Source organism: Pseudophryne corroboree, chromosome 3 (genome assembly GCF_028390025.1).
Source record: "Pseudophryne corroboree isolate aPseCor3 chromosome 3, aPseCor3.hap2, whole genome shotgun sequence".
In the NCBI taxonomy this organism is placed as follows: domain Eukaryota; kingdom Metazoa; phylum Chordata; class Amphibia; order Anura; family Myobatrachidae; genus Pseudophryne; species Pseudophryne corroboree.
Genome location: NC_086446.1, coordinates 469,514,233 through 469,527,861, shown reverse-complemented (window position 1 = coordinate 469,527,861; position 13,629 = coordinate 469,514,233). Strand labels below are relative to the sequence as shown.

Genomic DNA, 13,629 nt, shown 5'->3' with positions numbered 1-13,629 from the left:
CCGCTACAGCGGGTAAGTCATCTTTTCTTCCTTATGTTCCAGCGCAACAGAAAAAGGCACCCCATTATCAGATGCAGTCCTTTCGGCCTAATAAATACAAAAAAGGAAGAGGCTCATCCTTCCTTGCTTCAAAAGGTAGAGGAAGATGGAAAAGGTCGCCTGCTGTGTCAGGCTCCCAGGACCAAAAGTCCTGCCCGGCCTCTGCCAAGTCCACCGCATGATGCTGGGGCTCCCCTACGGGAGTCCGTGCCGGTGGGGGCGCATCTCAGACTCTTCAGTCAGGTCTGGTTTCACTCGGGCCTAGATCCTTGGGTGTTAGACATAGTGTTCCAAGGGTACAAACTGGAGTTTCAGGAGGTGCCCCCCCCCCCCCCCCCCCCCCCCCATCGATTTTTCAAATTGCCAGTTTCTATCCCAGAAAGGGAAGTAGTGAGTGCTGCGATACAAAAGCTGTGTCAACAGAGTGTCATTGTCCCGGTACCCCCGTCCCAGCGGGGAGAAGGGTTTTATTCGAGCCTCTTCGTCGTACCAAAGCCGGACGGCTCGGTCAGACCGATCCTGAACCTAAAATCCCTCAATCTGTATTTGCAAACTTTCAAGTTCAAGATGGAATCTCTTCGAGCAGTGATCTCCAGTTTGGAAGGGGGGGATTTTATGGCATCAGTTGACATAAAAGATGTCTACTTACACGTCCCGATATATCCTCCACATCAAGCTTTCCTGAGTTTGAGGTGCAGGATTATTATTACCAATTTCAGACGTTGCCGTTTGGGCTTTCCACGGCCCCGAGGGTCTTCACCAAAGTGATGGCGGAAATGATGGTGCTCCTACGCAAGCAAGGTGTCACAATTATCCCGTACTTGGACGATCTCCTGATAAAGGCGAGATCGAAGGAGCAGTTGCTAAGCAATGTGGAACTCTCCCTGACGGTTCTGCAACATCATGGTGGATTCTAAATTTGCCAAAGTCTCAGTTGATTCTGACAACTCAGCTGCCTTTCTTGGGCATGATCCTGGACACGGAACTGCAAAGAGTGTTTCTTCCAGCGGAAAAAGCTTTGGAAATCCAATGCATGGTCAAGGAGATTCTGAAACCGGCAAGGGTGTCGATTCATCAATGCACTCGAGTGCTAGGGAAGATGGTTGCGGCTTATGAAGCCATTCCGTTTGGCAGGTTTCATGCCATGGGTGTTTCAGTGGGACCTGCTGGACAAATGGTCTGGGTCTCACCTGCACATGCACCGGAAAATAAGTCTATCTTCCAGGACCAGAATTTCTATCCTGTGGTGGCTGCAAAGTTCTCACCTTCTAGAGGGACGTCTAGAGGGACGCAGGTTCGGAATCCAGGATTGGGTCCTGCTGACTACGGATGCAAGTCTCCGAGGCTGGGGAGCAGTCACATGGGGAAAAGGTTTCCAGGGAAAATGGTCAAGCCAGGAAACTTGTCTCCACATAAACGTTCTGGAGTTAAGAGCCATCTACAATGGCCTTCTGCAAGCGGAACACCTGTTTCGAGGTCTACCTGTCCTGATTCAGTCGGACAACATAACAGCGGTAGCATACGTAAACCGCCAGGGTGGAACAAAGAGCAGAGCGGCGATGGCGGAGGCCACAAGGGTTCTCCGTTGGGCGGAAAAGCATGTGAGCACTCTGTCAGCAGTCTTCCTTCCGGGCGTGGACAACTGGGAAGCAGACTTCCTCAGTAGACACGATCTCCATCCAGGAGAGTGGGCTCTTCATCAAGAGGTATTTGCAGAAGTGACAAGGCGTTGGGGAATTCCTGAAATAGACATGATCGTGTCTCGCCTCAACAAGAAGCTTCCGAGGTATTTTTACAGGTCAAGGGACCCCCAAGCCAGTGCAGTGGACGCCCTGGTAACTCCGTGGGTGTTTCAGTCGGTGTATGTGTTTCCTCCACTGCCTCTCATTCCAAAAGTGTTGAGGATCATAAGACGAACAAAGGGTTCCGGCAGTACTTGTCGTTCCAGATTGGCCACGGAGAGCCTGGTTTCTGGATCTTCAGGAATTGCTCATAGAAGATCCTTGGCCGCTTCCTCTCAGAGAGGACCTGTTACTGCAGGGACCATGTGTATTTCAAGACTTACCGCGGCTGCGTTTGATGGCGTGGAGGTTGAACGCCAAATCATAGCTCGAAAAGGGTATTCCTGGGGAAGTCATCCCCACTCTCCTTAAGGCTAGAAAGGAGGTCAAGGTGAAGCATTATCACCGTATTTGGAGAAAATATGTGTCGTGGTGTGAAGCCAAGAAAGCTCCTGCAGAGGAGGTTTCAGCTGGGTCGTTTCCTCCATTTTTTGCAGGCAGGCGCGGATGCAGGCCTGAAATTGGGTTCCGGAAGAAGTCATCCCTATGCTGATAAAGGCTAGGAAGGAGGTGACGGCGAAACATTATCACCGTATCTGGAGGAAGTATGTTTCTTGGTGTGAAGCCAAGAATGCTCCTATGGAGGATTTCCATCTGGGCCGTTTTCTCCATTTTCTACAGACAGGAGTGGATATGGGCCTGAAGTTAGGCTCCATTAAGGTACAAATTTCGGCCCTATCTATATTCTTTCAGAATGAATTGGCTTCTCTCCCAGAAGTCCAGACTTTTGTAAAGGGAGTGCTGCACATCCAGCCTCCTTTTGTGCCCCCAGTGGCACCATGGGACCTTAACGTGGTATTACGGTTCCTAAAATCTCACTGGTTTGAACCGCTTCAGACGGTTGAATTAAAATTTCTCACTTGGAAGGTGGTCATGTTGTTGGCCTTGGCATCTGCGAGGCGGGTGTCCGAATTGGCGGCCTTGTCTCACAAAAGCCCCTATTTGATTTTCCATGTGAATAGAGCGGAGTTGAGGACTCGTCCTCAATTTTTGCCCAAGGTGGTTTCATCATTTCATATGAACCAACCTATTGTGGTGCCTGTGGCTACGGGTGACTTGGAGGACTCCAAGTCCCTAGATGTAGTCAGGGCCTTAAAAATCTATGTAGCCAGGACGGCTCGGGTTAGGAAAACAGAAGCACTGTTTGTCCTGTATGCAGCCAACAAAGTTGGCGCTCCTGCTTCGAAGCAGACTATTGCTCGCTGGATCTGTAGCACGATTTAGCAGGCTCATTCTACGGTAGGATTGCCGTTACCAAATTCGGTAAAGGCCCATTCCACTAGGAAGGTGGGCTCTTCTTGGGCGGTTGCCCGAGGCGTCTCGGCTTTACAGCTTTGCCGAGCAGCTACGTGGTCGGGTTCAAACACTTTTGCAAAGTTCTATAAGTTTGATACCCTGGCTGATGAGGACCTCATGTTTGCTCAGTCGGTGCTGCAGAGTCGTCTGCACTCTCCCGCCCGGACTGGAGCTTTGGTATAGACCCCATGGTCCTTTTGGAGTCACCCAGCATCCTCTAGGACGTAAGAGAAAATAGGATTTTAATACCTACCGGTGCGAACTGTTACTTGCAGTTGTATTGTTAGTTGTTGTTTTCAGTTACACGAAGGTTGTGTGTCGGTTTTCTTCAGCTTGTTGCTGTTTTTTTTCGTTCATACTGTTCTCTGGTTTTCCTGGTAATCCAGTTGTATGGTGTGTTGTGGTGTGAGCTGGTATGTATCTCACCCTTAGTGTAACAGAAATAATTTTCCTCGAAATGTCCGTCTCCCTGGGCACAGTTCCTATAACTGGGGTCTGGAGGAGGGGCATAGAGGGAGGAGCCAGTTCACACCCATTCAAAGTCTTAAAGTGTGCCCATGTCTCCTGCGGATCCCGTCTATACCCCATGGTCCTTTTAGAGTCCCCAGCATCCTCTACGGACTAGGAGAAAAGGATTTACCGGTAGGTATTAAAATCCTATTTTTTGTTACTTTTTTGATTTTTTCTCTCCGAAGTATGTATCTTTCTTTTTAAATCAAAAATGTGGTTGTGAAAAAAGCCCCAAAATTAGATAATTATCACAATCTACTTTTCAATCGTTTTATCGCATTTCGGAAAAATTTTATGAAGTGTGCATGCTTTGTTTCAGAGCCAGACATGAGCAGTGAGTTCTATGGTGGCGTTCAGCACATACCTGACCTACAGCATTAATGAATAGCTAGTTTACTTACTATGGGGGCACTTATTAGAAAACTGAAAGGGGAGGGAACTTTTACAAAGACAATTCGATTGGTTATTCTAAAGTCTGTTATAAACATGTTACTAAAATGAAATTACACTGGCCTTTAGTAGTGTGCGCTGTTTACTTCCACCAGAACTATTAAGAGTCTCACAAACAAAACATCTACATATACAGATGGAGCCTCCCTTATCTTTGCCTGCCTAGTTGCAGTCGTGCACTCCCGGCATGACTAGGCAATCCATCCGCCTAGTCACACCGGGACTGCACAGAGCTGATTCCCATTGTGAGCGTCTCTGTCTTGGCGCACGCGCCCGTCCAGATGGAGACAATCACAGTGTCCAGGCGTGCCTAATCAATCACAGAGGGAGCCACGACTAGCGTGGCTCCATCTGTATACTGTGTGTGTGTGTGTATATATATATATATATATATATATATATACAGTATATATATATATACACACACACACACACATGTATATATGTGTATGTATATATATATATATGAGAGAATTTTTATATGTATATAATATAAATTTCAAGCAAACAACATATAGAAAATATTAGTACATTTTTAGACTAGTTCAATATATATAAGTATATTTTTAGCATATTCTTTTTGTAAAAAAAAGATAATTTAGATGTGGAACTACAAGAACAATCATGGCCTATTGCTAAACTCGCCAGTAAAAGCTGGCGGAAAAAAAAACTATGAAAAGTTTCAGACAATTTTCACTATAATCCAATGATACATAAGGTTCCCATTCATTTTCAATAAAAGTTTGAAAAGATCGCTAAAAAAAACAGAAAAGTCGATTTTTGCGGAAAAAAACGAAAAATAAAAATCGAAAAACTTACATACATTCAGATGATACTTGAAAAATGCGAAAGTATAGAAAATCTAAATTTATCTCTTTTTTTTAAACTCAAATAACTGTTGATACATCAGCCTCATGATATTTTTGAGGGCAGATACAGATGTCAGACCGGGCGTGACGGTGAAAGTGGTTGCATACACAGATGCTCGACTGCTCGCATTGGAGACCATACTCAGAGGGAGAAACTGCAAGATTCAATGGTGTGACCGATGGTGGCGTGTGAGGACAAAGGCCCTGTTGCAGATGAGAATGATGTTATCCGATATGTTGTGGAAAAGTGATAGGCGTTCCTGGACGGTGCTTGGGAGGTGTAATGGTTAGCATTACTGTCTCACAGCACCGAAGTTGTGGGTTAATTTCCCACCATGGCCCTAACTGTGTGGAGTTTGTATATTTTCTCTGTGTTTGTGTGGGTTGCCAATAGATGCATAAGCGGGGCACTTCTAAATTAGGCTATTGTGTGTAAAGTGGAGATGTGCACTGGACCAGTTTTGCTGGATTTGGATTTGGCTTTGATTAGTTGTCCGGTTTTGGATTTGTAATTGGCATACCTCCATGACTGGTTTTGGATTTTTATTTAAAAAAATAACAAAAAAGCTAAAATCACATAATGTGGGCTTTTTTTTTGTTCCAAGAGTATTATTAACCTTAATAACATTAATTTCCAGTCATTTTGAGTCAATTTTGACCACCTCACAGTTCACAATATTGTTTTCTCTAATACTGGCCAAATTCTGCAGCAAGCTGGCTGGTTACTAAGCATCAGAGCAGCGGCACAAACATACAGCAGCACATCTATGAAACACTGCCACAGCGTATTGAGGTAAAGCACACCAAACAGTACAAACTATATATATATATATATATATATATATATATATATATATATATTCTGGGGGGTTTTAACTTGCAGCTCGGATCAAACTGTGTGGATCACAGGGCTTTATCAATGCAGGTGAAACAAAGTGCACTGGGGTAAAGCACAACAAACTGTACAAAAAATATTTTTTTCATTTTACTGTTTTTGAACTTGCAGCTTGGTTCAAACTGCATGGATCACAGGGCTTATACAGTATATGCACGTGAACAAAGCACACTAGGGTAAAGCGCACCAAACAGTACAATTTCCAGCAGAGTACAGTGCAGCATACAGCAGCTTGCCCCCTGTACACAGTCACTTTATACAGCACAGCCACTTGTGAGCCTTGAGTCTCAGTACAGCCACTACAGCAGAGTATAGCGCAGCTTTCAGCAGCATGCACCCTATACAGTCACTTAAAGAGCACAGCCACTTGTGAGTCTGGACACAGCACTATACAGCAGCATGCCCCCGATACAGAGTCACTTAAAGAGCACTGCCACTTGTTGAGTCTGGAAACATCACAATACAGCAGAGTATAGCGCAGCATACAGCAGTGTGCAGCATGCCCCCTATACACTGTCACTTTAAGCAGAGCCACTTGTGAGTCTGGACACAGCACACAGCCAATACAGCAGAGTCAGCGCAGCATACAACAACATGCATTACTGTGAAATGGCACCAAGTCCCGGCCGAGACGCCGGCACCTTATATAAAATCCAACTCCCGCAAGAATTTGATACCGGGAGGATGACTTTCAGTCTCAAAGTGGGATCCCAGTATGGCGGGAACACCCGAGACTCGGCTCGGGTGGACTCAGATCCTTTGTGTTCGGAGTGGCTCAGATTCCACAGAATCCGAATCGCTAATCTCTAGTGTAAGGTGTTTTTCTCCCCATCTTTCATGGGCAGCAGACTCAGCACTTGTGGCTTTTGCAAGCTTATCCACATACTGGCCACTGTGGCTGAATAAGTAGCAAGAAGAGGGACTCAGGATGAGCAAGCAGGGCCATCTGTACCATCAACACTTCATGTTGTAAGAATCATCTTCTTCATATGCTTATGGTGAAACCACCTTTTTTTTTATTTAAATCATCCCCAAGCTCTGCGTCCTCCAACATTATATGTACCATACAGTGAGAAGGCAAAAAGTATACCCCATATTTATGTTGTAGACTAGTGAATTATACACTGTAATACAATGTTCTTATAACACAAATGCATGCCATATCTGGCTCCGTCAGCTACTATTCAACTTTATGTCAGCTGTCAGTTAGTATTCCCATGTCCTGCTTAAGTGATGTTTTCCACAATTGTATTACAGGTTGAGTATCCCATATCCAAATATTCCGAAATACGGAATATTCCGAAATACGGAATCTTTTGAGTGAGAGTGAGATAGTGAAAACTTTGTTTTCTGATGGCTCAATGTACACAAACTTTGTTTAATACACAAAGTTATTAAAAATATTGTATTAAATGACCTTCAGGCTGTGTGTATAAGGTATATATGAAACATAACTGAATTTTGTGAATATACACACACTTTGTTTAACGCACAAAGTTATTAAAAATATTGGCTAAAATGACCTTCAGGCTGTGTGTATAAGGTGTATATGTGACATAAAGGCATTCTGTGCTTAGACTTAGGTCCCATCACCATGATATATCATTATGGTATGCAATTATTCCAAAATACGGAAAAATCTGATATCCAAAATACTTCTGGTCCCGAGCATTTTGGATAAGGGAGACTCAACCTGTATTATATTTTGTGTGCATAACTCTACATTTATCCACATTAAATGGAAACTGACACATGCCACAACTAACCCTTTTGCTATGTAGAGCAACGACATGTTGTGTTTGTCACAGATGGGTGATGTCTGGGGGCAATAACCCACTGCAACTAACAGTTGAAGCTGACTTACAGAGCCTTATTCAGGTTTGTTAGCAAACCACAAAAACACACTAATGGGCAAAACCATGTAACGTGTAGATTTGGGTGGGTTATATTGTTTCTGTGCATAGTAAATACTGGCTGCTTTATTTTTACTCTGCAATGTAGATTTCAGTTTGAACACACCACACCCAAATATAAATCTTTCTGCAAATGTTACATCCGCCCCACCTGCAGTGCAACATGGTTTTGCCCATTACTGTGCTTCTTTGGTTTGCTTACATTTTTCAGTGGTAAGTATATCTTGTCAAACTTTTTTATTAGTGTCTATGGATCCTCTTGTTCCTTCCCCCATACCTCACAACTTTCTAAAGTTGGGAGGCGGGACCAGGGCCGGCAACAGAAATCTTGGGGCCCGGTACAGTAATATCTCTGCGGGCCCCCCCACCCGGCCCTAAAAACATTGTCTGCACTATGTTCTTCCCCACGACCGTCACATGCACCTCCCTGGGATGTAGTTATGATCCCGGCAGCCGGGATCCTGGTGGTCAGCATACCGACGCCGGGATCCCGGACGCCAGAATGCCGGCAGGGGGCCCAGCCATATTCCCACTTGTGGGTATCCCGGCGTCAGTATGCTGACCACCGGGATCCCGACCGCCGGTCACCCGATCCCAACCCCGCCTGCCTAATACAATACTAATATATTGGGATCATCTCTTTCCAAAATTACGATTCCCAGACACACAATGGCCAGGCATTTTGTACTGTCTGTGCTGAGCCGCAGATGAGCCTGAAAGACCAGTCACCACCACACAGACATTCTGCTCTGATCTCATCTGACATGCATGCATGCAGATGCATCTATATGTGCAGAATGCTGCATGCATAATGTGCCTGCCTGCCCGCAGCCCAACCCAAACCAATCCCAAAGCCCCAAACCAAACCCAAATCCCTAAACATTCTGGAGTTGGAGAGCCTTACCAGCAGCAACACACAGCCGCCGGCGCCGCTAATTGACCAGGCTCAGAATCCCGCAGTACTGTCCTGGGCTCCGACTCCTTACAGCTCACACAGCAGAGACAGGGAGGCGTGCGGTGAGGACTCGAAGAGGAGGGGCGGTCCGGACGGGCGTCATCGTGTGTGACTGGTGCAACGTCAGTGCACTGCACAGCATACAGCAGGGCCGGGGACTGGCTGGCTCAGGCTGACAGCTGACCTGGCTGGGGCTGTGCACTGAGGGGGTGACCACACGGCTTGGGGGGATGGGGGGGTGCTGCCGCAAAAAACAACAACTCAACCACACAGCAGGCCGCACGCGGCTGGTGCGGTGCCGCGAGTTATAGAATTATGTACATTTATTATGATATGCTGCCACTGCTGGATCTTGGGGCCCCTCACAATGACGGGGCCCGGGACAGGTGTCCCCTTTGACCCCCCCTGTCGCCGGGCCTGGGCGGGACACATACTGTGCCTGAAATAAGGGCTAGGGGGCATGGCCTGTGGGAAGTGCCACCCTCACGGGCCATGCCCCCATTTTCAGGCACACCTGTGGGTGGGACATCGGGACTCTTCCGCTAAAATCGAGACAGTTGGGAGGTATGCCTGCTCTGCTGACTAGACAAATGGGTCTGCTTTGTCAACACCCTCAGTCCCAGCTAGGTTGAGCATTGTATACTGTATGCCTGTACCTTTTTTGACTTGTCTGAGAGTTCTGTGCTGGAATATACTGTACATGCCATTCCTTCTTGAACTTTAGCCTTGTGTTTGTAATGGTTTAGTGAAAATCTAAAATCACCACAGATCTCTGGAGAACTGTGGAAGACGTGTGTCTTTACTCACTGCAATTATGCTGTACAATGGCTGCAGATACACGTCTTGTATAACAAACACTTCCTGTATGACAAAGTGGATTGCAATTATGTAACTTCCGCCCACCCACATACAGCATACGTCTACAAAACCAATGTCTCTTGTAATTGTTGTCAATGAAGTTTTAATGTGAGTCAGAAAAACGCCAGTATGCAGTGAGCAGGACATAAACAGAGCTGCAGTATTTTTGACTCTTTTTTTCTTAAAAATGCACTAAAATATATTTTGGATTTTCAAATGAAAACATACAACAATAATAAAAAGGGAATATTGAGACAGATTACTGTTTTAAAAAATTTAATTTGCATTTAAAAAGGCAATACACAGTGGGCTGCTGAAGTAAATGTCCCAGTACAAATAGGCGGGAGATTTATACTTCATCATTGAAAAGGTCAATTAATTGGCTGCTTCATGGAACGATAAAACTGTTAATTGCCTCATTCCTGTAGTCTTATGCATACTGTATTATCTTATAAAGACTTCAAGGACGCAGGATCATTGTACAAAGCATGATTATTTATCACAGTGAGCAAAGACGCTGCAAGGTCACGTGTACCCTAATTTACAGGTTATTGTAATATTTTACAGGACATATTTGCTTTTTTAATGTTATGTTGGATAGAGACATTAAATATTTTTTTTTTTTTTACTTTAGGCAAATACATTTTTAGAAGGTACCTACTGTAAATGTTTATGCAGTTGTCCAAACATGGAGGTAGCCACAGAGGCCAAGTTAGGCTTTCTTTCACTCGGGGCAAAGAATCATCTTGCCACAAACCAACTTCTAGTGCCTACTAATGCCCACTACCCCTACCCCTACTCATTATCCCTCTTACAACAGTACCAAGGGTGTGTCAAATGGTTATACAGATATTTTTACAGATGTGATGTAAGATCCTGAAATTATTGTAAGCAGATAGCCAATACATAGCAAACATAAGAATGACAATTCAGGAGAGAGTGTTAAATCTGTATAGAGACTGAATGTGGAAGTGGAATGGCACCCACTCTGTACCCTCCATGCTCCCTGCAAGTGAAGAGATTAAAGTGCCAGTGATGCGTCCTGACTCCTGTGTCCCTTGCCTCTGAGATATTTTCCAGAGACCTCTTGCAGAAGCCGGCTCCTATGTTGGGAAAGGGGAAGGGAGTCCATAACATAGGAATTCAGAATATGTCTTGCCTATTGCTTGCAGGTAGCAGTTATGTATTAGTTCAGTTCAGAAGGGTTAGAAAAGAGGTAGGCAACCTATTGCTATTAGTGTGCCAGCTAAAAATCTAATTGGGGCATTTTCAAGAGAGGTGTGGGCCCGTGTGCAGACTCTGTGTGGAACCCCTCCTCTCTAAAGTACCATAGACTCTGGAAACATGGCGCCTGCCATGTTCCCAGAGACTGTTCTCTAGTGCGCATATGCAGGTCTCTGAAAACATTGCGCCCACCATGTTCCTAGAGACAAAGCTGTCTTGCGCATGTACAGATCACCTGGAAAATGGTCACCGCACAGTATCAATAATTAAGGACCCACAGCATTCAGGAGAGCTTAAACCTCGCTCACAAATAGTTACACAGACTAGAGCTGCGTATTGTAGCACAAGCTAGTACATGCAACAGCCTGAAGTGCAGAGACATACAGACTGGCACATGATATTACAGGAGAGGCAGTGTATGATATCACAGAGGAGTATTAATTGCACATGCTATGGTTTATTATTTATTATTTATTAGCAGTTTCTTATATAGCGCAGCATATTCCATTGCGTTTTACAATTAGGACAACAGTAATAAAACAAAACTGGGCAAAGACAGACGGACATAGAGGTAGGAAGGCCCTGCTCGCAAGCTTACAATCTATACAGTTGTATATATAATCTACCTTCGTGCCTTCTGTAATAACAGTTAGAAATTAGTTCTGAAATATATTTCCACTGTACCATAGACTAAAACATTGTTCTAAACTGATGTAAATCTATTTATTCTTCACAGGTAAAAACAGAGGTGCGAAAACAATGGAACCTCTTTTTGCTTCAATATTTTCCATGCAAAAGCTGCTTTCTTGGCAACAAAGTCAAGTATAAAACTCAAGGATCTAAAAAGCCACTAAATAAATTATTTGTACACAATGGAAAGAAAAATGGGAATGTTCAGCTCCTTCAAGCCACAGTGAATGTGACCTCGGATCTGGACCCCAAACACAGTGTCCCTCCACAGTATTTCACAAGGGGAAGTGTTTCAGAGAGTAGTGATGGTGGCTTAACATTGGGCGAAACAATAGAGGAGACTGTTGAAGAAACTGATATTTAATGAGACACAATTGGAAAACACAATTACTTTATAGAAATGCTATGAATGAAGATGACTACACAGAAGCCATACAATCACTAGGCAGGTACTTGTCTCCCTGAAAGTCTTCCAATGCCAACTGACTAGTAATTACCCCCTAAGAGCATTATTCAACGAACTGGCCTTCCACCTAACATTGTTTGCAGTTTATAGTATTTTACCTGGAAAAGTGATGAACAAATACTGTAATTAGAAGATGGGAGTTGGAAGACATTGTTTAAAGGTTCTATATGTAGATGATAAGGTCAAGTAGATTATTATCCATTGTGGGATTTGTTGATTGTGCATTTTATATGTTATTTTATATATCGACCTTGTTTTGTACTAAAAAAAAAAATGATGGTGGTTGTACAAGCTGGGCCCCCATTGTTAATTTGTTACTAAACACAACACTTCTATACCCTTCATTATCAGAGTTCTGCAGCTGTTGGGAGAGGGAACCTTTGAATTGCATAGTAATTAAACTTGTATAGGGAAATAAAAAGCTTAATTCATATCTGATGAGCCCTAAGATATTGTATCTGATTTCTCTAGAGTTAAACGTAATTTCCCTTTTTTTAATTAGCTCCCATTTCAACTTTAATATTAAAATCTAACCCACACTTTTAATATTTATAATGAAGGAAGTAAAACATTTTAGTTACTGCACCAAATAAGTGATTGCACCAAATGCAGCATTTTGTAGAAAAACAGTCTGATTTCATGAATGTAAAACATGTTACACTTTATGTATGCCTCATTATACTAAAGAAAGCCTTCATAGTTCAAATGGATGACACTGTACAGTGAGTGGTACACAAGTCTAGTGATATTTTTAAGTTTAGCAGCTTGTCTAAAACAAATGAAATTACTGTATGTATTGATTAAGAGATAGTTCACAGAACTTTTGGTACTCTCATTATAATCAATTTAATTCACTTTGCAAACACCGGATATCACTTTCTCCCACGCATCCCTTAAGCATTGTGATAACCTTTGCTAACTTTATTACTTACTGTCTCACAAGTTCTATGACAAAGGACAAAAGAATCCGGTAAACTTATTTGGGATTTAAAAGCATGCACTGAACGCCAAAAAATTATTTCCATATATTTCCTTTAAAGGAGAACTTCATCACAGAACTGATGGACTAGGAAATGACTTAGGGGGTAATTCAGAGTTGATCACAGCAGCAAATTTGTTAGCAGTTGGGAAATACCATGGCCCTCATTCCGAGTTGATCGCTTGCTAGCTGCTTTTAGCAGCAGTGCAAACGCTAGGCCGCCGCCCTCTGGGAGTGTATCTTAGCTTAGCAGGAGTGCGAACGAAAGGTTAGCAGAACTGCTCGTAAAAATTTTCATGCAGTTTCTGAGCAGCTCCAAACCTACTCCTACCTTGCGATCACTGCAAACAGTTTAGTTCCTGTTTTGACGTCACAAACACGCCCTGCATTCGGCCAGCCACTCCCCCGTTTCCCCAGGCACGCCTGCGTTTTTACCTGTCATACCTGCGTTTTTTAGCACACTCCCTGAAAACAGCCAGTTACACCCAGAAACACCCACTTCCTGTCAATCACTCACCGAGCGACAGAAAGCGTCGCTCGACCTTGTGTAAAACTGCAAAGTTTTGTGTGAAAGTACTTCGCGCGTGCGTACTGCGGCCCATACGCATGCGCAGAAATGCCGCTTTTTCACCTAATCGCCACGC

The 13,629-nt window shown here is 43.9% G+C and overlaps 1 protein-coding gene across 1 annotated transcript in view; it reads left to right on the top strand.

The window, feature by feature from the left end:
- Window positions 1-12,538, top strand: part of GLP2R (glucagon like peptide 2 receptor) — a 310,415-nt gene extending 297,877 nt beyond the window's left edge. The window contains exon 13 of the mRNA XM_063960765.1: window positions 11,587-12,538. Coding sequence (XP_063816835.1) covers window positions 11,587-11,904 — 318 coding nt within the window. The 3' untranslated portion in view covers window positions 11,905-12,538. The remainder of the gene's footprint in view (window positions 1-11,586) is intronic.
- Window positions 12,539-13,629: the final 1,091 nt, after the last annotated feature.